This window comes from Falco cherrug, chromosome 7 (genome assembly GCF_023634085.1).
Source record: "Falco cherrug isolate bFalChe1 chromosome 7, bFalChe1.pri, whole genome shotgun sequence".
Lineage (NCBI taxonomy): Eukaryota > Metazoa > Chordata > Aves > Falconiformes > Falconidae > Falco > Falco cherrug.
This window is the reverse complement of record NC_073703.1, coordinates 49,803,065-49,826,043: the sequence shown is the minus strand read 5'-3', so window position 1 is coordinate 49,826,043 and position 22,979 is coordinate 49,803,065. Positions and strand designations below refer to the sequence as shown.

At 36.4% G+C, this 22,979-nt stretch overlaps 1 protein-coding gene across 3 annotated transcripts in view; it reads left to right on the top strand.

The window, feature by feature from the left end:
- The window catches only part of TTBK2 (tau tubulin kinase 2), a 104,828-nt gene that overhangs the window by 58,334 nt on the left and 23,515 nt on the right, over positions 1-22,979 (top strand). For 2 of the 3 annotated variants that reach the window (XM_055716601.1, XM_027807944.2), the window contains 8 exons: positions 6,689-6,754; positions 7,340-7,432; positions 8,379-8,504; positions 11,078-11,235; positions 12,750-12,966; positions 14,362-14,573; positions 15,731-16,334; positions 22,491-22,739. In XM_055716601.1, coding sequence (XP_055572576.1) covers positions 6,689-6,754; positions 7,340-7,432; positions 8,379-8,504; positions 11,078-11,235; positions 12,750-12,966; positions 14,362-14,573; positions 15,731-16,334; positions 22,491-22,739 — 1,725 coding nt within the window. The remainder of the gene's footprint in view (positions 1-6,688; positions 6,755-7,339; positions 7,433-8,378; positions 8,505-11,077; positions 11,236-12,749; positions 12,967-14,361; positions 14,574-15,730; positions 16,335-22,490; positions 22,740-22,979) is intronic. The other variant, XM_055716602.1, reaches the window with a different exon arrangement.

The following is a 22,979-nucleotide window of genomic DNA, read 5'->3' as shown; positions in this document are numbered from 1 at the left end:
GTGAAAAATGAAAAGAATATACAGTCTATTAATATCCTGCCTGAAGGAACGGGTTGATAAATAGTTGAGATATGAAAAAGATTTAATTCACATAATACAATACTTTGTAATTGTTGGAATATATTGGGTTTTTTCTCCTTTCCTGTGGTGTGCAGAACACTGATATCATATCCAGGCAATCACTGAACAGTTTAATTCTGATACAGCAGTTCCTTTATTTTCTATAGAACTGACAGATGCCTAGGCGAATGGGCTGTAGCAGTCCTTTAAAACAAAGAGAAATAGTTTTTTCACTGAGATTTGATATTGTCTTTGAAAAAAATCAAATTATTTCATGCATCATGACACTTACTTCATTCCTATAGTTTTGTGTACTGGTTCCCTTATGCCCTCCAAACTGCTTAGTATTTTCACCTTCATACTATACTCTGCCTTTGTGACCAGTCCGTAGTCACAGTTCTGGGACTAGGCATGTCTTGCTTGCCATCTAAAGTGCATGCTGATTGACCAGCTGACTGGTGTCTTTTAAGATGGAAGTGAGCCATTTTAATTGAATTTTAATGGTCTCCCTCTGTGTCAAGATAATAATTTGGGTTCTATCTGTAATCACTAATTTTCATTAATCTTGTAGAAACTGCTGGAAGTCTTTGAGAGCTGTCCTGTTTGCTTGAAATTAAAAGCTATTATCGTGGAAAGACACATGGTTTGGTCCAGTAAAATTTGTTTCCTGGTGAAAATAGAAGCAAACCAAAGCCAAACCAGAAACTTTAGTTTCTAATTCTTTCTGAGCTATTGACTGAATTCTCTGCTGAGTTACGAAAAATTATTTCAAATAGTTTAAAAGAAAGAAGGAAAGTGTGTTATTTTATGTACATTAGCTTGCTTGAGACCTTTTGCTTCTCATCCTTAGTTGTAAATAAGTCTACTACTGAAATAAGTCTACTTCTGGATTGATGCAACTCTTTAATGTATGGTATTATCATTGTAAATACTAAATATGATATGTACAAAACAATTAAAAATTAAGGTCTCAGTTCTCAAGTCTGCTAAAAGCACATGACTTCCCATAATGCAGAACAACCATAGAATTTTCACTTATGAAGATAAGTAAAACAATATTCTGTTGTCTGGGGAAATTCTCTGCCAAAGCATTAGGTGGTTTACGTAGGTAGTCTTCATCTCACAGTAATCTCTGCTTCAGCTCTTGGTGGGAGAGAAAGATGGCACAGGGCAAAGCAAACATACACATGGTAGATTTATCATGTGTGATTTTTCACTGCAGTAAGTTCAGGTTTGTGACAGACACTTGGTAGGTTGTTCCCACCTCCAGCCCACCAGACTTTTTCTCTGCATATGAGTCAGCTGTGGAATGATTGCCATTTTCTGCTAGTGCATCACATTGGCTAAGTAAATGCTCCAGATTGAAAACGGAGTAGCTTGGGAGCTGGTTTTGCATATCAAATACTGCTGTTTAGAGATGGTGATGCTCTTTATAGCATATGCAGTTGGAGTTAAATTTTCATTTGTCACCACACATCTGTTAGAACTCACAATAGCAAAATTTAATTGTACTGTTACATGTTAATTGGGCTTGTTTGTTACCCAGCTGCTGCTGGAATGAGGTAACATAGGATGAGACAGCTGTAATCAATATTTGGAAATCATGACTTCTGTTTAGGTATGTCTGAGTCCAAATAATGTATCATACCGACAACTGGCAGGAGGTGGGTCGATAAAGAGTTCTAAGTACAAGTACTTGGTCATTAGTGTCTGATGTAGTTTTTACAGGGGGCTAAAAATGCGGCTTTGAAGAGCTGTGTATATATGGTGAAAACTAATACGTAGAATATATTGTAATGGCAATTGTATTTCAAGTGCTTACTATTTCTTTACCCAAATGATCCCTGAATTTTTCATTTACTTTAAACTGGTGCTAACACATGCTAGGCATTAAATTAGATTGCAAAGCCTACATCCACAGAAAAGGGGGGATTGGAATGTGAATTATTGAAACCATTTGGTATGAAAAAAGGCTCCAAAGAATTGGAACTGTGTATAGTTCCAATTCTGAAAATACATTCCTGTTGGGTAAAAGAACTTTTAAAAGTTCTTTTTAAAAGTTTTTTTTAAAAGTAATAGACTTTTTAAAGGGAAAAGATAATAAAGGAGGATTCTACCTTTAACAAAGGGAAATAGAGGTAATGGAGGTGGGTGCTTCTCTACCCACCCCACTATGTGCTTTAGAGGCAGCACTGAGAAGGTGGGGGTCACTGCTTGAGCTGGTTTCTCAATCCCAAACATAAAGACACTTAAGAATTCTCAGCCATTGCCTGACTGATAGAAAGAACCATGGTGTGTGTCAGAAATAGTGTAAATAATGATTATTATTTTATTTTTCCATATTTAATATCTAGTTTACATGACTGTAGTAAAAAGTTAACTTTTTGCTCTGCATAACATTTCCAACATTGCCGAAAGCAATAAACACAGAACGTTTAGCTAGAGATACTCAACTGAGCTGAGGATTGTTATTTCCCTCCTCCACAGCCCCTCCAAAGAAGCAACAGTCATAGACAGGTTTGTAAGCATAGTGTCTTCAGGAATCTGCAAACCTGTGTGCTGGGAGGAAATGGTTCGCTTTTCTAGGAACTCCTTATTTCCTGCATGTAGTTTATCTAAGACATTGTCATGTGTTTCCAGGGCAGGGCCACCTCCAAAGAAAACTGATGTTACATTAAAAAGTAGCTGTGTGTAGAAAAATTCTTCAGAGTCACTAGATCTGCTTCATATGCATCTATCTTAAAAAAAATATATATTTTAACTTATATTTGAAGAATCTAATGATAGTAATCAAATCTGAGACAACTCAGACTTCCAGATCATCACTTGAGCTAATTATATTAAAAAAACCTTTTTTGTGTGAACTGATGCAAACAAGTTACAGTTTTGTAGATTTTCTAAGTACTTTTTCTGTCAAATATAACTGTGGAAGAACTCTAGTCTTGTTTGAAATTATATCCCTTATTCTAATCAAGTGACTACATCATGTGATTTGTATGGCCATTACTACTAATTTAATACCTGGGATTTAAGGCAAAGGTTTGTAGGAAATATTTTTTTTGCAGAAAGTATGACTACAAAATCTAAGAACTCTTCCTTAATTTCCTGTTTGTTTCTGTGCCAGTTTGAGGGTGGTTTATTTCAAATGTTTGCTTACTCTGTCTGAAGGGAAAACTTGCTGACAATGGTTGCTGTAAATAAACAGAAATGAATGCAAGCTAAATAAAGATGTTAAGTACAGAAGAGCTGGAGAATGGAATCCACTGCTGAGTGGACTGTTAATGGATCCCTGCGACTGAGACAGCATCTGGATGTGGCAGTTTCTCCCAGTCTGGAGAAAAAAACCCCCACTAAATTTCAAGTGAAAAAACAGGAGAATGTTGATTATGACATTCGTCATGGAAAGGAACATAGATGTGATCCATTTTAATCAAGGGCATCAGGGGAATTCACAGGTGTATTCGGATGTAAGATGCACTATCTCTTTAGTACAAATACCCTTTCCAGCTATATCCTCCAAAAATGCCATAGATTCTATTGGTTGTCTTAATAGGTCACCTGTAATGATTTTAAAAAATGGTCCTATTAAGCTTTTTTCTCAGCATGGAAATCTACTTTGCTTTAAGGAAGCTCAGTTGCTGTGGTAGCAGCTTGCTTAGATAAGGCATCTGGAAGACAATACTATAACCAATGTTTCTGTAAGGCTCTTTTCCATTCTTCCCCTGGTGACAGGTGAGCTCAGATGGAAAATTTGGGGGTGTTTAAAAACAAATCGACATGATCAATAACATCAGAGGAGGATTTTATTTGAAAAAATGCAGGGAATTGTTCAGGAAGTTGCTATTTTTGCCTCTGATATTTTGCTTTTACTACGTGAGCCATTGTGAGATGCATAAAAAGCTCTGAAACAGTTTCAGAAGTTTTGCAAATGCTCGGAAGTCTGTAAATTCTATTCTGAATTGGGCAAACTTGATTTGAGCTACTAGGGACATCATTCATGTTGTTAGTGACGCGATGGAATTAATTTATTGTTGTTGTGCGGCATTGTAATACTACTGTTAAATAGTGACCAGCTGCATTATGAAAGATATTTCATTATGTATTAAATTACATATGCTTTTAAGTCAGATTTATGCAAACTACACTTTAAGGCAATAGATAGTAAAAGGAGGCAAGAAATTGTGAAAGGATTTAGATATCCTTGCTGGGGTGAATAATTCAGAATTCATTTCCTGATAAACTAATGTATAGAAACAATATTTATGCTTGCCCCCCCAGTGAGGTGATTCTCAGATGATTGAAATCATCTTAGGGCACATGATTTCATAGGGTTGTCTAAGGATGGCAGTGACTTTTAACGTTTAAAAGCAGTTGAGCTGGTACCCAATGAAATTCCTCATATGGACATTTCTCCACCAGGACAGAACTGGAATAGGTCAGATTATTAGTTTTTGTAAACTGTATGGGATAATTTAGATTCCATATGCCATTTTTTTACCCTTTTTTTATTTCCTTGTCAAGCAACTGGAATGTTTTTGTGTTAGTTATCAAGTAAGATTTGAAGTTGTTACTCTAGGAATAAAAGCCTCATTTCATCATAGTTTTCCTATTTTTCATTAATCTCCGAAGAATGGAAATATTTACCTTAGTAAAACTGAATATAGTCCTTCCTTTTTAACATTCAGACCAGAGGCTTAAGACAGTAAGCATTTGGTTTCATCTCCTGAAACTTTATGCTCTTGGGATTTACTGAATTTCTGTTTCTGGGTGTTCTGAAGTTAAGGTCTCAGTGCCCTTCTGAGAAGTGTTAGTCATCAGACTGCATCTTTTCTGGAAATTTACCTGTATTTTGATTGTCTTGGCAGTAATGCTGTATTATTCTTACTTGGATGGTTTGCCAGTCTTCAAAACTACTAAGAAGGAGACTTAAGTCCTTTTTTTGAAAAATTTAGTTTCTACTTAAATTTAGCAGTTCAAAAGCATTTTGAGCTATTCTTTTTATAATTGCATGGTACTTGGAAATTTCTGCAACTACAGTGTTACGCTTCATTTCAGGATAATGTTCAGTATGCAATATGATATAGTTACAAGATGTAAGATAGTAACTCAGTTGTCTGTCCTGCCTGGACACAAAATGTGTTCCAAGTACCATTTACACTTTAAGATAACGTGCAAAACCTAAGATTTAAGGAATATCATCTGAGAACCTGGTCATGTTAACAACATCCTAGAAAATACTTTCCACCTGAACTAACGTTGGTTCAGCTCTTATCGTACCACTCTAGCAGATATTGATTATATGGGCTGTTGAATCCCTTTTAAAGACATTTAATGCATAATCCTGCTGTATTTAATTGATAGGGTTATTAACAGTAATGGCAGCTCCTGACATACTTAAATGATAACTCTCAGTGTAGCGTCTCTTGGTGGATAAGAAGAAATTATACCTATGTATGTATAGATGGGGAGATACTGAAGTGTTTTATCTTAATAGGGTAATAATTATGTATTATAGTGATCTCTGTGTGTATATCAAACCAGACTTTTCAATGTGGTGTGCAAAATTTTTAAAAATCGTAATTGTCATGAGTCTGGGGCAGGCAGACACATCACCAATACCCTTTTTAATTACAAGACAGAGCTGAGGAAAATAATTCAGGTTTCTCACATTCACTGTTAGAGGAAATAAAAAGAAATATTGATTGGGAAGATAAGACTGTGTAAAAGAACACAAATTTAGCAGTTCTGGCAGTTCCCTCTATATAAAATGATTAATTAAGGAGGTGACATGGATTTGATATTTGTTTTAGGCAAAGTAATATACCACCATTTGATTTTTTTTAATTTGTAAATGTATACTAATTATGACTATTATCAATTATATAATTCCTTTTGTAACATTTTATTTGAAGGAAAGATGTATGGGAATATATACTCTCTGATTACAAAACACCAATTGACTCATGTTCATACAAGATCTGGAGTGTCAGGGAGAAAATGCCGGTATTCATGAACTAGAAAAGAATGAAATGTTTCTAACTGATGCTTGTAGTGCAGCCCTTGCTATTTATTGCTTAGCCGCAGCTTTGAAACTTACCTGTGGCGTTCCCTACTTTTGGAATTTCTCAAAAAATTGATTGGTTTGTTAGTTCGGAAAAGAATTTGTGAAAATGTTGCTAGGACACTTCAATAAATGGCTGGTTATCTGTTCATACCACATAATATTGGTGTATTTTAGTAAAGTGGAAGAAATCATTATGGTTTATATCCTGTCAGAATTTAAAAACTCAAACTTCTAATGCTTAAACCCAAGAAATAATTTCATTATTGGAGAAAAAAGAGGAATAGTTCTGCCATATAGCTTTTTTGAGGGATGAGGTAACTAGAACTTGATGTCTGTGAGAACAAAAACTGACATAAATCGATGGTTTAAAAAACTATGGCATATGTCACTGTATGCTGCCAACTTGGATTTCCACTGAGGACTTGTAGGTACACGGTAAATTGAAATAAAACAAAAAGTTTCAAATTATATTTGTTGTGGCTCCATACTCACTTTGCAGATGCCAAGTTTAGTAGTCAGAGGGTATATTTCTGACAATAAGAATCTTTTTCTGTTCTTTGACAGCCACGAGCTGTCGCTGGTTTTCGAGGAACGGTACGATATGCATCGATCAATGCTCACAGAAACAGAGTGAGTATCTCAGTCTGTATCATATCCATGTCATGTAGCTGAAAGCAGTCAGTAATGCGGTTACTATTGTTTTTTTGTATTCTTATGTGTGAATTTATTGGGTAGAAATTATAAATTTTGGGAAAAGATAATAAATTTTACAGTAGTGGAGGATAAAAAAGTTCTTGTAGAAATAATAGTGGTTTAACTAGTTACCTCTGGTGTTCAATTGTATTTTAAGTTAAGAAATTAAAAAGGTGAAGTTACTGAGTTTTATAAAATATATAATATCTATAATATCCAGTATATCATCTTAACATCATACACTAAACAAATCTGAATAAACAGCTCTTCCAGTATAGAGATCTGCAATGTTATTTTAACGTACTTCAGCTTCTGTTTTGTTTCTCTGGTCTTCTGTGGAAATTTACTTGGCTGTTTCTACTTAAAATAGTGGCTGGATTTAATTATACAAAATTGTTTTGCAGTGTTGATTATAGTAATTTTATAGATAATAATTTGTCTCCAGAGCAGTAAAGAATCTATGTTCCCTTTTGTCTTATAGGTATTTGTAAGATGCATTAGAATAATATTTCTTTTTCACAGGAAATGGGTCGGCATGATGACCTCTGGTCCCTGTTTTACATGTTGGTGGAATTTGTGGTTGGGCAACTGCCTTGGAGAAAAATAAAAGATAAGGTAAACCTAGAAGCGAAACCAAAGGGAGATTTACTTCTGGATTGCAAGTGAATGCTGTGATATCCACTAAGAATCACTAGTTTGTTACATTTTCCAGTGTTTTCTAGTGTTCTCATTGCTAGTGTCATGCTATAAAAAGCAGACAAGTTTTACAAACTGTTCTAGGCAGGAAGTGGATTGTATTTCCAGTTTGCAAATGTTTTACAAGGCCGAAGTAAGTGTATATATGCCATTTATTTAATTTTTCTGTTTTCACTTGAGGACTTTTTGATTTCACCTATCACAAGTTTAGAGTTACTTATCTATTTTGATTATTTGTGAAAGGAGTGTTTTTTACTTGCTGGTGAAGAATAGTGAATCAGTCAATCTGTGGTAGTGCCTTTAGTCATGTATCACAGGTGAGGTATGCAAAGAAACAGCGTCTAATTTGCCTGTCATTACTTCTTCCAACTTCTTTTGAAGTTGAAACAAGATTACTCTCTGATGTAGTTTATGCGTTGGTAGATGACAAAGTGGTATACAGTCTCTTTTTTGGTTTTGATTTACTCGTCTTACACTTTAATAGGATTTGCTGATCTTAGGCAGTATGATGTGATGACCAAATATACACCAATAAGTGGCTGGACTTCAGATGATGCAGCAGGATATTTAAATCTGTAAAACATGCTTTTTAGAAGGGTTGGAGTGTCTAATGACAGTCCTTGATATCAGGCAGCATTCAAACACAGCAGAAAATTAAATGGCTTTTCATACTGAATTTCAAGTTTCAAAATTATTTTGCATGTGTACTGAGGGGAATGACACAATCTCTTTCCTTGCTGTCTGATGTAGTCCACAGTACTATTCAGTGTAATATACTTACCTGTCTTTCTGGCCACTAATGTATTGAGTGTGTTGTAGCAGAGAATGAAGGCGTGTTAATGTTTGTTGTATTATTTACTCCTAGGAGCAAGTGGGCTCCATTAAGGAAAGGTATGAGCACAGACTTATGTTGAAACATCTTCCTCAAGAATTCAACATCTTTCTGGATCACATTGCTAATTTAGATTACTTTACGAAGCCTGATTACCAGGTAAACATTTTTCTATTTTGTCTCTATGATTTTTAAACAGCAGAATTTTATGCTGTTTCATCTTCAATTTCCTTTGATTTCATTGTTTAGTCTTGGTAGTTATGATGGATCGTGCCATCACAAAGTTATTTTAATGACCTTCTAGTGCCGTGGAAACTTTGTAGTTCAAAGATGTAATTTTTTCCCATTTTGGAAGAGTAAGGCAGTTAAGTTTCTAAAAACAATTGACAGTTGCTTTACAGTCAGTATGCGGTGCAGTTGGGTACTATCCTACTATTGTAGCTTCTCGTGGGTGCTCCTTAAGTTAAATCAATCATACTGTTTTCTCAGTCATAGTCATTCTGGCAGTTTTCCAAAATCTGGAGCTCAGCACCTACAATATATACAGCTAGAACGCAACGTGCAGCCATGGTGAGTTTTTCAGACTGAAGTACTGCCTCCAGAGATCACCAGAAAACTAGTAATTTTAATTTGTTTAAGAGCATTGCCTGTTGAAATGAACAGCCTCAGCTTAGTGATAAGGTGATAGCTGCCAAGAGGATATGCTGTAGAATGTGTCTTACTCAGTGTTGACCCATGATTTAACAATAAATAAAACACAAAGATAGAACTTACTTCAGTCCCACTATGTGGAAAGCGGCAGGGGAATGCTCAGGAAAAGCAGGGAGGGAGAGACTGAGTTGTTGAAGGTTGGCAGTGACTTTAACATTCAAAAGTGACTCTAACATTACGCTGCAGGTTGTCCCTGTGTGCCTTCCCTCTGGCTCCCAGAAGCACACATTCCTGTCAGCTTCCCACTTACATTACCTGTCTGCCTCTGTGCATTTGTTCAACTCACTAACTCGGCAAACCAGAAGGAATAGTTTTCTGCTGATGTGCAAGCTGAATTGGTTCAACTCCAATAAATCATTCTGACTAAGTGTGGAATTGTAACTTTGATAAGAATGATTCCTGTGCTTTACTTAGTAAGATTAACAGAGAAATCAAGATATATAACATTTGAAATAAGAACTGAAATTCTCAACTAATTTCCTGTTAGTAAATGAATTTCATTAGATGTAGTAGTATGTTCTTCTGCACATTTGCAAAAAAAAAATAATCAATTTTTGTGAAAAAATTTGATGGCAAAGAAAAATCTTATTACAAATACAGGAAATGTTTAGCATTCCTGAAAAATAAATACCTTGGGTTTTTTTCCTTTCCTATTAAAAATTTCCATGGAATTTATCCAGTAGTTTTCAATTAAGTGAGGAAAATTATTAAGAAATTTTTGAGTGGTTTTTGTGCCTAGTTATAAAGATGAATCAGATTTCCTTTTTTTCTTCTATGGTAAAAATCACTGATTGCAGAAATTTTGATGTTGTATAGAAAAACCTTGATTGTAGACTGATAAATATGTTCTATTTACATTATACATCCTGAATGATAGCACATACACACAGGCATATTTTTGCAAAACCTTTTTCTTGTGGTCTACTTGTATCTAACACGGCACATGCTCAAGGATTAACATGATACCAGGATAGAATTTCTCTGTGATAGAGACAGCCCAGTAATTAATTTACAGTCCTCTGGTTGGTCATGGAACATTTGCAGCTGCACAGCTGCAGCCTGAGCCTTCCAACAGAGTCTTGCCTCTGTGCTTTAGACCAGAGCAGGGTGGTTTTATTTAGAGCCATGAGGAAGTGCTTTACTTTCCATGGTCATTTAAGCTCTGGTCTTTCTTAACTAGTATTTGTTGTAGTTGTTGTAGCAGTGCTATGCATGCCTTCGATATCTATTGTTCTTTGTATGTATGGTTAGGCACTGAACAAGAATGTACGTGGTCAGGATCCCTGCTTTGAAGAGTTACAGTCTAAAAAGCTTTTTAGCTTTTAGGAAAAAAAAAAAAAGACTAATTTTAGAAAGGTTACAGAGTAAGAGATGATGTGATATGGACACAGCCTTCCCACCAGTGACTACAATTAGGCAAAGTTTTTTCACAGGGAGGGAACAGTAGACGCAATTTCTTTCTCTGTCATGGACACAAATTGGTCTAGGTGATTTTTCCTTGCATAAAATGAGGGTGGAAGGCTTCCAGTGTGACGTTTCTGTGGGATGGATGTCAGCATTAGAAAAAATAAACAATACGTGGTTCTAAATAACAGAAATGTACGAATTAGCAAATCATTATCCTTCCCTATGTACTCCTCATTCATTTCCTTAGTTTCTAGTGGTGTTACCAAATATATTATTTTATCTTCCTCTGCTGGAGAGCCATTTGATGTTATTCTGAAGCAATGTAGTTATGCCTCTGTGTGCCTTTCTGTCTTCTTATGGAAGGCTATGGTGTATCTTTGCCTTTCTTTACTGATGAAAACACAGGTGTATATGTGTTTTTTAAAAAATAAAACAGAATTTTGCATATCTTGAAAAATAACAAATGGTTACTATAAATAACTGTGTCCTTATTTATGTAAATTGTCTGTCAAAATCTTGAAGAGACATATTCAAGTATTACAGGAGGATATTTTTTAATCGCTTGGTCTCTTAGACAAAAGTTAAACTTACTAACTTTATTCTTTCATTTTTAGCTTCTCATGTCTGTGTTTGACAACAGCATGAAAACATTTGGGGTTATTGAAAGTGACCCTTTTGACTGGGAGAAGAGTGGAACTGATGGCTCTCTGACAACGACAACAACTTCAACCACACCTCAGTTACACACTCGTCTTACTCCAGCTGCAATTGGGTATGTATGCACATTGTGGTCACTTAAAAAGCAGCCACAGAGTACCAAAAGGAAATTATCTCCATAATTTAGGGGTTTTGTGCAGGATGTTGAATAAATAGAGGAACAGCAGTTTGGGAGCATTTCAAGTATTTGCTTTTTTAGGGTTCCTGTCTGTACTATCCTGAAAGATCAGTACAGCAGACTTAAATTTATGGCAATAAAAAATAGTACCTCAGGAAACTGCATATAATTTGCTAGCCCATCCTTTGCTAAATCGTATTTTGTGAAACTAAATGGTTTGCCCTGAGTTTAACTGCCTGGAAATAAACCCATTGTTTTCTGTAAACTTTGAATAAACTGCTAGCTGCTGTCTCCTTATAACTTTGAAAAATGAATGGACCTTTATAGGAAATTTGGAAATAGCTTTTGGTCATGTTTAAAATATTATGTGGTCTTTGAGACCTTCCATAATTAAGTTGAATGAGTTGTGATGTTTAGTAATACCCATACTCATCTCAGGAAACTGGAGAATAGAAGAAATGTTTATGGATGAGAAGGAACATTTTGTGCCTGTTCTGTGCCTTGAGTAGATCAGCTTTTTATCCAAGAGTCACAAAGGTCGTGACATGGGAGTTTTGACAGTGTAGTAAGGCTGAAAATAGCTAGAATTTCATGTAGAATGTATTGAATTCCCAGTATTTCAAGGTAATTAAAAAAAAAAGTTAAAATAAATGTCAGTCAAGACATTAACTGGTGTTAATATTACACAGGTGTACAGTGTGCGCTGTTGAACACACTGAAGTTGACAGGGATTTTGCATACGATTCAGCCCCATTATCACACTAAGCATCACATTGGAGTTATCAATAGTCTTTGCTGCGGTTAACAGTTTTGGTGGCTATAAAGAAATGACTTTTAATTGACCTCCCAACCATTCATTTTTTAGATATAGCGTTGCTTCAGTTTCAGAATACTAAGCTAAGCCTTAGCCCTATTTAGCCCCAAGTCAATGGTACTACAGAACTTCAATTAAAATGTCCTGTTAGTGTTATGCTTATAAGTATAGTGATTAAAACTGTTTAAAAATTTAGTCTGCTGAGTGATTTCTCTTCCTTACACAGTATGTTTTGTTTTTCTACCAAATTTTGGGGGAAACTATATTATGAAAGTTGCCCATTCGGGTTTTTTTAATAGGAAAATATGTGTAGAAGAATCAGGAGCATAGCTGAGCCTGGACGTGATCTGTTACAAATTTGCTGAGAAGTTACTTCAAAAACATTCATAAAACAGCTTTTAAGTGATTGGGTTTTCATTTCACCTTTTGTTATGTGCCTAAATTAAAGAAATATGAATTGTGAAAGCCAAGAAGTAGGGGGTATTATATTAATTAATTTACAAGATTTAGTTTTCTACAGAAGCATACTTTTACTTGAAAGGTTTTTTTCTTTTAATAGACTAGAAAATAATTGCAAGAAACACATTAGAGTCTCAAAATTTTTACCTTTCCATTTTTTTTAAAACTACTTTTGTAGAATTGCCAATGCCACTCCTATCCCAGGAGATCTGCTGCGAGAAAACACAGATGAAGTGTTTCCTGATGAACAGCTCAGTGATGGAGAGAATGGTATTCCAGTTGGTGTCTCACCAGAGAAACTACCTGGATCCCCTGGGCATCAGCGTCCTCAGGAGAAAGACGTTTGGGAAGAAATGGATGCAAACAGAAACAAAATAAAACTAGGGATCTGTAAGGTACTTGCAATTCTGCATTGTGTATACCACCTTTGAACAGTTTCCTGTCCTCATAGTGCACATAAGATATAATAAATAATGCAGTCTTATTAATATCGATTAGCCAGAATGGTCTAAGAAAACGAGATTTATGGTACAGCTAACACATTTTATTAGAGCAACTTATGTACTGGAACAAGCAGACAAGCCTTTGGGCCTTGTGCCACTTTATCAGGTCTTTATGATGAATGGTATATTGCTGATAATTTGAGATTCTTTGCAGTTTATTCATATTCATGTTCTTCAGACACAATTTTGATTCTGAATCACTGAATGAAAGCAAAGTAAATTTCCTGCATCTTGCATGTGTGGCAGTCAGATATTGAATATACAAAACTGAATTTAATGTTATTCTTCAATTGACAGGTTGGCAGTGTGATTGGCAGTATCCATTTACTTCACTTGGTGGTTTTGTGTCCATAAGATACGATACCTTTGTACTGATCCAGAGTGGTTCATCGGCTAGTCTTTAGAAGGGAATGCTGCTTTATTTTGAAAAGTAGTCTCTGAGAAATGATTCCTGTCTCCCTTGCTCACAATCACAAGATTTTATATTCTGACAAATATAGCCCTGTTTCATTATATAAACATATTTATTACATGAAGAGAAATCTGGTACTGAAATGTTCTTTAGCTAGGAGAACTGTCTAGTTTGAGGCTGTTACTTCTTTACTAGAAAAAAAAAACATTGTGGGAGAGAATATGGCATGGTGTCTATTTTCAAATTTTCTTACTTGTTTGTTTTTTACCAAGGAGGGAGAAAGATGATTATTCTGGTTTAAACGAAGGCAATTTCTATTAGCTATACCTGTTCAAACTAAGGATGATTGTGATTTCCCAGCTCTACATCATAACTAGTCAGTGTACAAGGTGCAATGCAATTTAACTAAAACAGTTCTGTCACAGAAATATCTAGTAGATTTAGCGTATAACAGTGTTACATGGTCCAGAGAATCATAAAGACAGCTTAGAAGCTAACTTCTTTTTAATAAGAGCACTTGAGTATAAAGCAGACCGAAGAACATACCAAGTGTCAGGTTTCAGACCATTATTAAAGAAAATTTCAGAGATCAATATGAAATATCAGAGTAAATTTAAGTGTATTATTAGGCTTTGGGGACTCTTGTTCTCAGACCTACCCAGAACTAGTATATTACTATTATTTTGTCAGTTGTAGGTGTGTGCTGAAGAGCATATCTAAAGTACATTAACTATGGCATAAACTTAAGGACCATTCCAAACACAAATTGGCTTATCCCAGGCTAAAAACCTGGATGGTGTCCACCATGTAGTACCTTGTCTTCCTCTGTTTTGACACTCCTAGTAAGTTATATTTTTACTTTACTTTTTGAACAGGCTGCCACAGAGGAAGAAAACAGCCATGGGCCAGTGAACGGAATGCTTAACGCACCAAGTCTTGGTTCTCCAATTCGTGTTCGCTCAGAGACCACCCAGCTAGACAGAGATGTCCCACTGGTGCGAAAGTTACGTTCAATTCACAGCTTTGAACTGGAGAAGCGCCTGACATTGGAGTCTAAGCCAGATACTGATAAATTTCTTGAGACCTGGTAAAGAAATTATTTTGTTCTTATGCTTAGATCTTTTCAGAATGTGTGGTTAAGATACTGTCATCTTTCCTCTATTGTGTGAAAACCAGGAATGGAGCTACTGGGTTATGCTTATGCAAGCTACAGCAAAGTATTTATTATGTTCATAATGTGGCTGGATAATGGATGTTACCACTTGGCAGCTTCTTTAAAAAAAGATTAGTGCTGGTATACAGTTAAAGCTGGACTTCCACACTTGAGAATTTTTTATTTCAAGACCTATTGGTCTAACCCTGGTATTTATTACCTTTTCTTCGGTGGGATACTCTTGACAGTCAGTACAACTCATCCTAAATAAAAAATGATGACATCAGGTGCTCAGTAGAGGTAACATGGAATTAGATTATATGAAATAAGGACAGTTTACAAGAAGTGGTGTTACGAAGTTAGAAGTCTGTCTGCATGCCGCAGGTTTAGTTATGCCCAAAGGTGTCGCAGCAACATTAAAAAAGTCTTGATAGAATTAAAATTAAAATGGCAATTAAAGGCAGAGAGAGACAGATATATGAGAACAGGTTCAATCAGTTTGCTTATATGTAGAAAAAATAAGGGGAGAAGGACACAGTGAAATCTAGCTGAAAAGCAGAGGCTGAGTGGGGACAGTGGAAGACAGCTGAGATGCTAACAGTGGCAAAACCTTTCTAAATATGTCATAGGAGGGTTAGGAATTTGTTTGATGAAGCAAGTTATGCAAAGCCCAAGTAAGGAATCAAAACAATCAATAACATTGGTCTTGAAAGCATCTACTAACTTCTGCTGGAGACATCTGTTTCTTCTGTTCTGCTTTGAATCTCTGCTTTGTAGCATAAATTCAGTCCAGTGGGCATCTGGTGGTAGCCTCACCACTGAGCTGATATCCACTCACTATGCTCCCTTCTGGTAATTACATTTACAATACAACATGATAGATTACAATTACACTTACAATGTGTGCAAATTTCTAAGACCATCCACCCATTTTTACTTGCCATCAGAGTTATTTGTCTCAAATTGTGGATTTTTCAACCATTGTAGATTCTTCTAAAATATGACAACAAGTTTTTATATGTCTAGTTTTCCTCTACTGAAATAATTTAATTCATTCTTAACTAAGTCACATATTATCTTCTTTTCTTAAGTTTGGAGAAGATGCAGAAAGACTTGAATGCTGCGGCAGAGCCTCCTGTTGCTGCTGTTCCTCCTCTTTCTCAGAAAACACCCATTCCTGCTCCTGTAACTGCCCGTATGGACCATGTTTGGCACTATGATGAAGAATACCTTCCAGATGCTTCAAAACCTGTGTCAGCTAGCTCTCCAGAACATGTTGATGGTGTTATTAGCAATGGATTTGTAGCGGTCAACTTAAGTTCCTGCAGGCAGGAGGTTGATTCTAAGGAATGGGTGATAATAGATAAGGAACGGGACTTGCAGGACTTCGGGACAAATGAAGCTTTAGGTCACAAAACAACTGGAAGTCCCTCAGATGAAGAGCCAGAGGTACTACAAGTTCTAGAGGAGTCCCCTCCAGAAGAACAGCCCAGACAGGGTGGTTGGGCAGGAAACAGTGTCCATGCCAAGAACCAAACCTCAGGGGTGGAGTTTGTTCTAGCCATGGAGTGTCATCCTGCTGCTTCCGAACAGCTTACAGATAAATTGGAACTTCTGTCTGGAGCTGCTGGACAGCTTCTTGCAGCCACCCCTACAAGTCCTATGGAAGCTCAAGCAGAAGGAGCACTCACTCCGGTAAGAGAAATGGCTGCTGTTTTATTAAACATTATTTTATTAAACATTTATTAAACATTCTCTTTATTCAGAATTACATGATGAGACAGTAAGGCAAAATGCTGTGACTGAAATACAGTAGTGTAGCAGAAATTCCTAGTTTCATCAGATATGGGACTTGATTCTTGAGGAGTGATCTTCCATGTTCTGTTAATGAGCGTTTACATTCTCTCATGGCAGTGGCTATTAGTTCTGCAGGTATGTTCCACAGAACTAGCCTCAATCAAAAAAAAAATTATATATATATATATGTACACACACAAACAAGCTCCTTAGGAATTGATTCCTAATCAGTGAGAGATACACATGCAAATATATATATTTACATTTGCAGTACAGAAACGTAAGATGACAATGAATGTGTAAAGCACTGCTACAATGTTTCACGTGTTTCAGGAAAAGCCTAAATGGCTGAAATCAAAGAACCAGAGTTACTTGCTCCTCACCATCATCGATGTAGTGTTTTCTTTTGGAATTCCATTTGTTTCTTCTGAAATTTCTAGTGGTTCTTTTACAAACAACTTGTTGGCTTTTATAAATAGTTGCTACTTCTGACTTCCAAGATATTTTTGCAACCACTGCTTTGCTCCCAGAATTTTCTCTTCACTAAGACAGATTGGTTTGCTTCCATTGCATCCTCTTCTTTTTGTGTTTCTCCATCTTTTCTAAAGAATTCTCATTTCTACAGTTTTTGAACATTTACTTTTTTTCTTCTTTGTCACTGACTTTACTGAAGGAGGAAGTGAGATTAACGGTTAAGTGATTTGGCATCAGCTCCTGATTTTGTTTCTCCCCTTTTATGAGTAGAAATTGTGTCATTATGATATAAAGGGCAATTCTTTCAAGCTCCTTTGAGCGAAGAAACCTGGCTGTACTTCTTCCTCACTTACCACCACTTCCTGTGAAGGTTACAGCCAGCTCATTAGAAAATGAAACTTGTCACCTACACTCATTTATTATAAAGTGTGGAATATCCTTTATGGTGAAAACGTAATTAACTATAGCTGTACAATAAAATTTCAAATACACCTATGTTCTCATGGAAAATACAAGATTGTATCTTTCATACAAGATTGTAGTCACTTTGTGAATTACGCAGTTTAAGGAAGATTCATTCAAAATACAGAACTGTATTAAACAACAGAAGATTTTTGAGATTTAAGTTGAAATATTAGTTGCGTGAAGTTTTTGATTGGTTAAAAACTTCTAGAGACTAAAAATTAATTTAAATTGCTCGGTTGATTTCAGTTGTTTGATTTTTGTATTTTAATGTCAGTTTTAGTAAAGCAGACAAGAAAGAGCAACACAGTCTCTAATTATTGGGTGTGTTTATTTTGAAAGCTATTAAAAAACAGCTTTCAATTTTGTGTGCAAATGCACTATCCCACTTTATACAAATTTGGCTCTTTTTGGGGAAACAGCTATTTTACTTAAAACTGAAAGTAGAGGTGATATAAACATCATGTACTGCAGTGCAAATAATGGACAATATCTGGAAAGGAAGAAGCTTCTAAGCGTGGGAGCAGCAATAGTTATAAACAAGGTCAACAAATTACAAGATGTATTGCAAGAAACACTGGTTGAAGTAGACACTGGGGTAAGATTATAATTTAGTCTGGCTTTGCAAGCAGGTACGGGATATTTGCCATGACCTCAAAAATGGGGAGAGTGAATATGATTTATATTATCCTGGAAGGGCAAGTGTGGATAACTGGCTAGCTGAAAAAGTTCACATAGACATAGTCCAGCTGGCTGGACAAAAACGCACATCGCTCTCAGCTTATCTGAAGTAAAACAAAAATACACTATCCTTGGCTGTTCTTGTTACGCAATAACGGGAAGATCGCGGTGGGAAAAGAATGTTACAGGTGGGAACAGATAACTACAGAAGAGAAACTAGGGGCGGGCTTGGTATTTAGGCAACTAACCAATAATGAGCTTAACTTTTGTAATATGTATGAGCTAATTATAAGAAGGCATAAAAGGTGACTGTAAGAGACAATAAACGAAGTCTGCTGATCACTCATATTGAGTGACTGTGTCTTCCCTCCGTCGCGACAGGCAAGTAGTGCTGTGAGGGCAAGATGACTGGCAGGAAGGAGCTCACTGTTTTGAAGGTGCATCATGTGGAATTGAAATGATAAATAGAACTGGGAATAAAGAAAACAAATTATTTGGCTGATTTAGAAACTGGGAACAGAGTGTGTCTATGCAGTATGTCTATTCCAACTGTAATGCCAATTTGCGGTAGTATTCCCTCTACTTCATTAGCCCTTGAAAGTCCAGGAAGATATTTGGAGGCGAGTTGTTCTTTCTGTCCTTCGTTGGTGGTATTTCATTTCATAAAAGTTACTTAAATATTCCTTGAGATGGGTACTGGAACCTAGCTGTTCTTTTAGGTGAGTGTCCTAGTCACTTCACAGGGAGACAGTATACATATGCCTCTTCATACAGTATTTCTGTCTGTTCCAGAGACCTGGTGACCTTTAGGAGCTGTTTGGCAGAGTCCTTTTTCTTCTTCCTCAAAGCATTTACCCACCTGAAACTGTTCTTTGAATGGGATTCTTGTTTGCAGATCAGATGTTCTTGTTCTTTAGTAATTTTATCTAGGTAGTGCCTTCCTGACAATACAAGTAATAGGTGAAGGGTCATATTTTACTTTTGTGCTGATTTAATGATATTGCACCAGTTACTAAGAGCAGGTTGGGATCCAAGAATGTAAGGTTAGGACCATAAATCAAATTACTTAAGTAATGATAAAAGGCGTTAAAAATACATGTTGAAATTTTAGTAGTATAATAGCTTAATATAATTTGTGAAACCATTTACTCATTTCAAATGGTTTGAAACTGTAGGAGGTCACCCCTCACGGTCATCATGCTTATGAGTATGCCTCCCATATGGATTTCTAGTGATCCGCTTCACTATCACTTAGGAGAAAGTGTGATGAATTACATTCTTTGAGCTTATTCTAATAGGTTTGTTAAATATGCAAGCAATTACTTCAATGGTGAATAAATAAAATAGTTTTCCTGTTTTATATATGTTTTTTTATTTTTACTTTGATGATTCTTCTGTCTTTCAGGGCTTTATTGCTCACTATTTTAGTAGTAAGTAGTAGCAAGGATGTTTCTATATGAGAAACTAAAGCTTCGTATACTCACCCATAATTTTATTTTCTCCTGGAGAAAAGAAATTGCTGGTCTGCAGTCCCCCCATTTGTAGGTAAATGTTCTTCCTGAAACTGTGTGTGTACACAGACTTCCTGTAATTGATGGTAATATCACTTCTTACCCGTTTCATGCAGCATCAGCATTCTAATGGCAATGTTAAGTTGTAGCAGTTCAGGAAGGAAAACTGAACTCAAAAAATAAGGGAGAAGTTATTGGCTTGGAGATGAGCAAGTTTCAGGCATTAAAAGATAGAGCAAATTATGCTATCTATTATGAAAAAAACTCTGCAGGTAAGAGAACTAATTTTCATGTTAACAGTCACGGTTTTCCAGTTGCAATACAGATTCTGTGTGCTACCAGCAAATACCAGTTTGATCTGGCTCTGTCATGGGCGCATGGTCACGTTCCTGTTGATCTATTCAGAGCATGCTAGGGTGTATATGCTGGCTTCATGCTTTCCTGATGGCTCTGTGTTGACTTTGGCTGCAGGAAGACAGACAGTACCTGATTTACTGTAATATCTGGTGGTATAACATTAATCTGTCAAAAGAATTAGAACTGATCTAGACTAGTGGTGAATTTATATTGGAGCAGCACTTTACATCATACAGCTCTAGTTTAATTTTCCTTGAGCTGGTGCTAAGAGCCTAAAGCTGGACTTGCTGTGTTGTTGAACCATGACCTCAGTTATTTACTGTGTTTGTAGGTTTTAACAGTTGGACTTGATCACCTATTGGGGTTTAACCCCAGCGAGAAATCAAGCACCACGCAGCCGCTCACTCACTCCCCCCAACCCCAGAGGGATGGGGAGGGGAATCAGGAAGGAGTGCAAAACTCGAGGGTTGAGATAAGAACAATTTAATGATTTGGATAAAATAAAATAGGAGGGGGGAAAAACCCACAGCAATAATAATAACAATTATAGTGAAAAGGAGGGTGAAGGGGAGAGGAATAAAATCCAAAGGGAAGGGTAAAAAAGCAAGTGATGCACAATACAGTTGCTCACCACCCACTGACCAGTGTCCAGCCAGTCCCTGAGCAGCCAGTTGGCAGGCCCGGCCGACTCTCCTCAGTTTATATATTATACTACCTTCTATGGTATGGAATATCCCTTTGGCTCGTTCGGGTCAGCTGTCCTGGCTGTGGCCCCTACCAATTTCTTGTGCCCCTCCAGCCCTCTGGCTGGCAGGGCCTGAGAAACTGAAAGGTCCTTGACTCAGTATAAACATTACTTAGAGACAACTAAAAACATCTGTTGTCAACATTACTCTCACACCAAATCACAAACAAAAAACACAGCGCTGCACCAGCTACCGAGAAGAAAATCAACTCCGTCCCAGCCGAAACCAGGACATCATCTTAAAGGTCTTTTCCAACCCAAGTGATTCTACGATTCTACTGAATTGCAGTGAACTCCACACAATGCATGCACAAAACTTTGCAATGTGTATTTGTCAAGGAGATATTTCAGCAAAGAAATAATAATGGCATTGAAGTAATAGAATATGTAACAGCTAATCCCATTTTTATCTTCAGTTTAAATTAAACTATAGTTTGCTCTGGTCAAACTTTGCTGACAACCTAATACCGTGCGTGTGTGTGTGTGTGTATATTTATTTACACACAAACACGCACACACACATGTGCATGCATGGTTAGAAAAGAGGTTTGATTGTATGGATCTATTTATTTTTATTATTTAGAAATATTACTGAAATGAGTATTTTTGTACATCGAGGTACTAAGTTTTATCAAAAACTTGCTCTTAAATTTACATTTATTTCTGAATTCCAAGTTGTTTAATTTTCATGTACCCTCTGTTCTCGGTTGATGCATTTGTGAGATACTGGAAATACGCTTTCTTATTTTTTTCTAGTTGAGAGACAGCTATGCATTATGGAAACCAAAGCTTTAGGACTGAGACAATTCAAAATACCTTTTCATTAGGTACTAAAATGCTTGATAGGTGCTCTGTTTTCAAGACACATAGAATTGCAAATACCATGGTAGGAAACAGAAAATGACCTTCATGAAGATTAGAGATATGGAAACTTTTTGCAGTCTTCATGGTTTTGTTTAAATATACTTGGAAGAAGGGCTTGCAAGCTGTATATAGCGATCTCATTTGCAGGTATTTGGATGTGTCACCATCAGATACTTATTCAGCACTGGAAAAGGTCTTGCAAAAGATCAGTTGGTTTCAGAGTTGTATGTCAAAGCTATAGGTTTATTAGAATCATCAATAACCAATTTGAAAATGTACTTTCTCTAAAATGATTAGTTTGGAACACTTTACAGCTCCTGGTCTTTATTTTTTCTTCCCTTTTCTCTAAATGCTTGAGTGATGTACTTCAATATGAAGCAATCGCTCATGGATTCTTCAGGCCAGCGTATCCTTCCAGTTCAATCCTATATTTGGGATATTTCATCAAAATTATTTAGTACTAATCTTACTGATTAATCCTGTCAGCTATAGTTCTTAATATGTGCTGCTATAGCTGTAGTTACACAGTCACATTTCTAAACCCTGCAGTGGGTGTATATGCTAAAAATACAGTCATCTCAGAAAACAATGCTGTTGCAGGGATGTGCTAAGCATTTGCAAGGACCAGTCAACAATCAATTAGTTTGTGTACACAATGCCCTTGGAACAGACTATGTTAGTTTATTAAATATGCCCTAGATTTTTACTGACTGATTGACTGAAGGTAGGAACCAGCTAGAGAAAGGATGATGACTTCTGATTTTGATACTTGATTTTTAAAAATTGATGGAAAATGTGAAGATTAGACTTAAGATGCCTCTTAAATTGTCAGCTTTTAACCTGTGAGGAACTTGTGAATATGGTCTTCTAAGAAAATGTATCTAGGCAAGACATAAACAAGAATTATTAAAATATTGATTTATAAACCTTATTTTCTTCCCCGCCATGTTGTTCTCACAGCTCAACTCATCTCATGTGCTGCATTTCTCCACTCCAAGAATTTCAAGTCCCATCCTCCGCACCATGAGCCCTATAGCCTATCTATCCATCCACTTGGACCCTCTGAAAGAGGCTGGTTTACCAAGGAGTCAGTCAGCTGAGAGCCACTCCTCTTCCTCCCGCTCAACTGGTCGTAGGCAGCTTCCAGTCATTCCCTGTGGCAACAAGTTCCCCCCTGCCATTTGCATCTCAAAAGCACAACTTCAGCAGGTGAATAAGCCTTGTTTTCATAAAAGTGACTGCATTTTAGCAGTCATCTGCAAAGTTTAACATTTTCAGTTGCTCTGCACAGTCCAGTAGTAGGCATATGCTAATCATACTGCTATACCCAACATCCAAAAAAATATTTTGAAAGATCAATTTGGGGAATAAGAATGGATCTTGTCCAGGACTAGAGTCAGGAGTACTCTATGAGAAAGATACTGTCCCACTTAGAAGAGGTAGTATTAG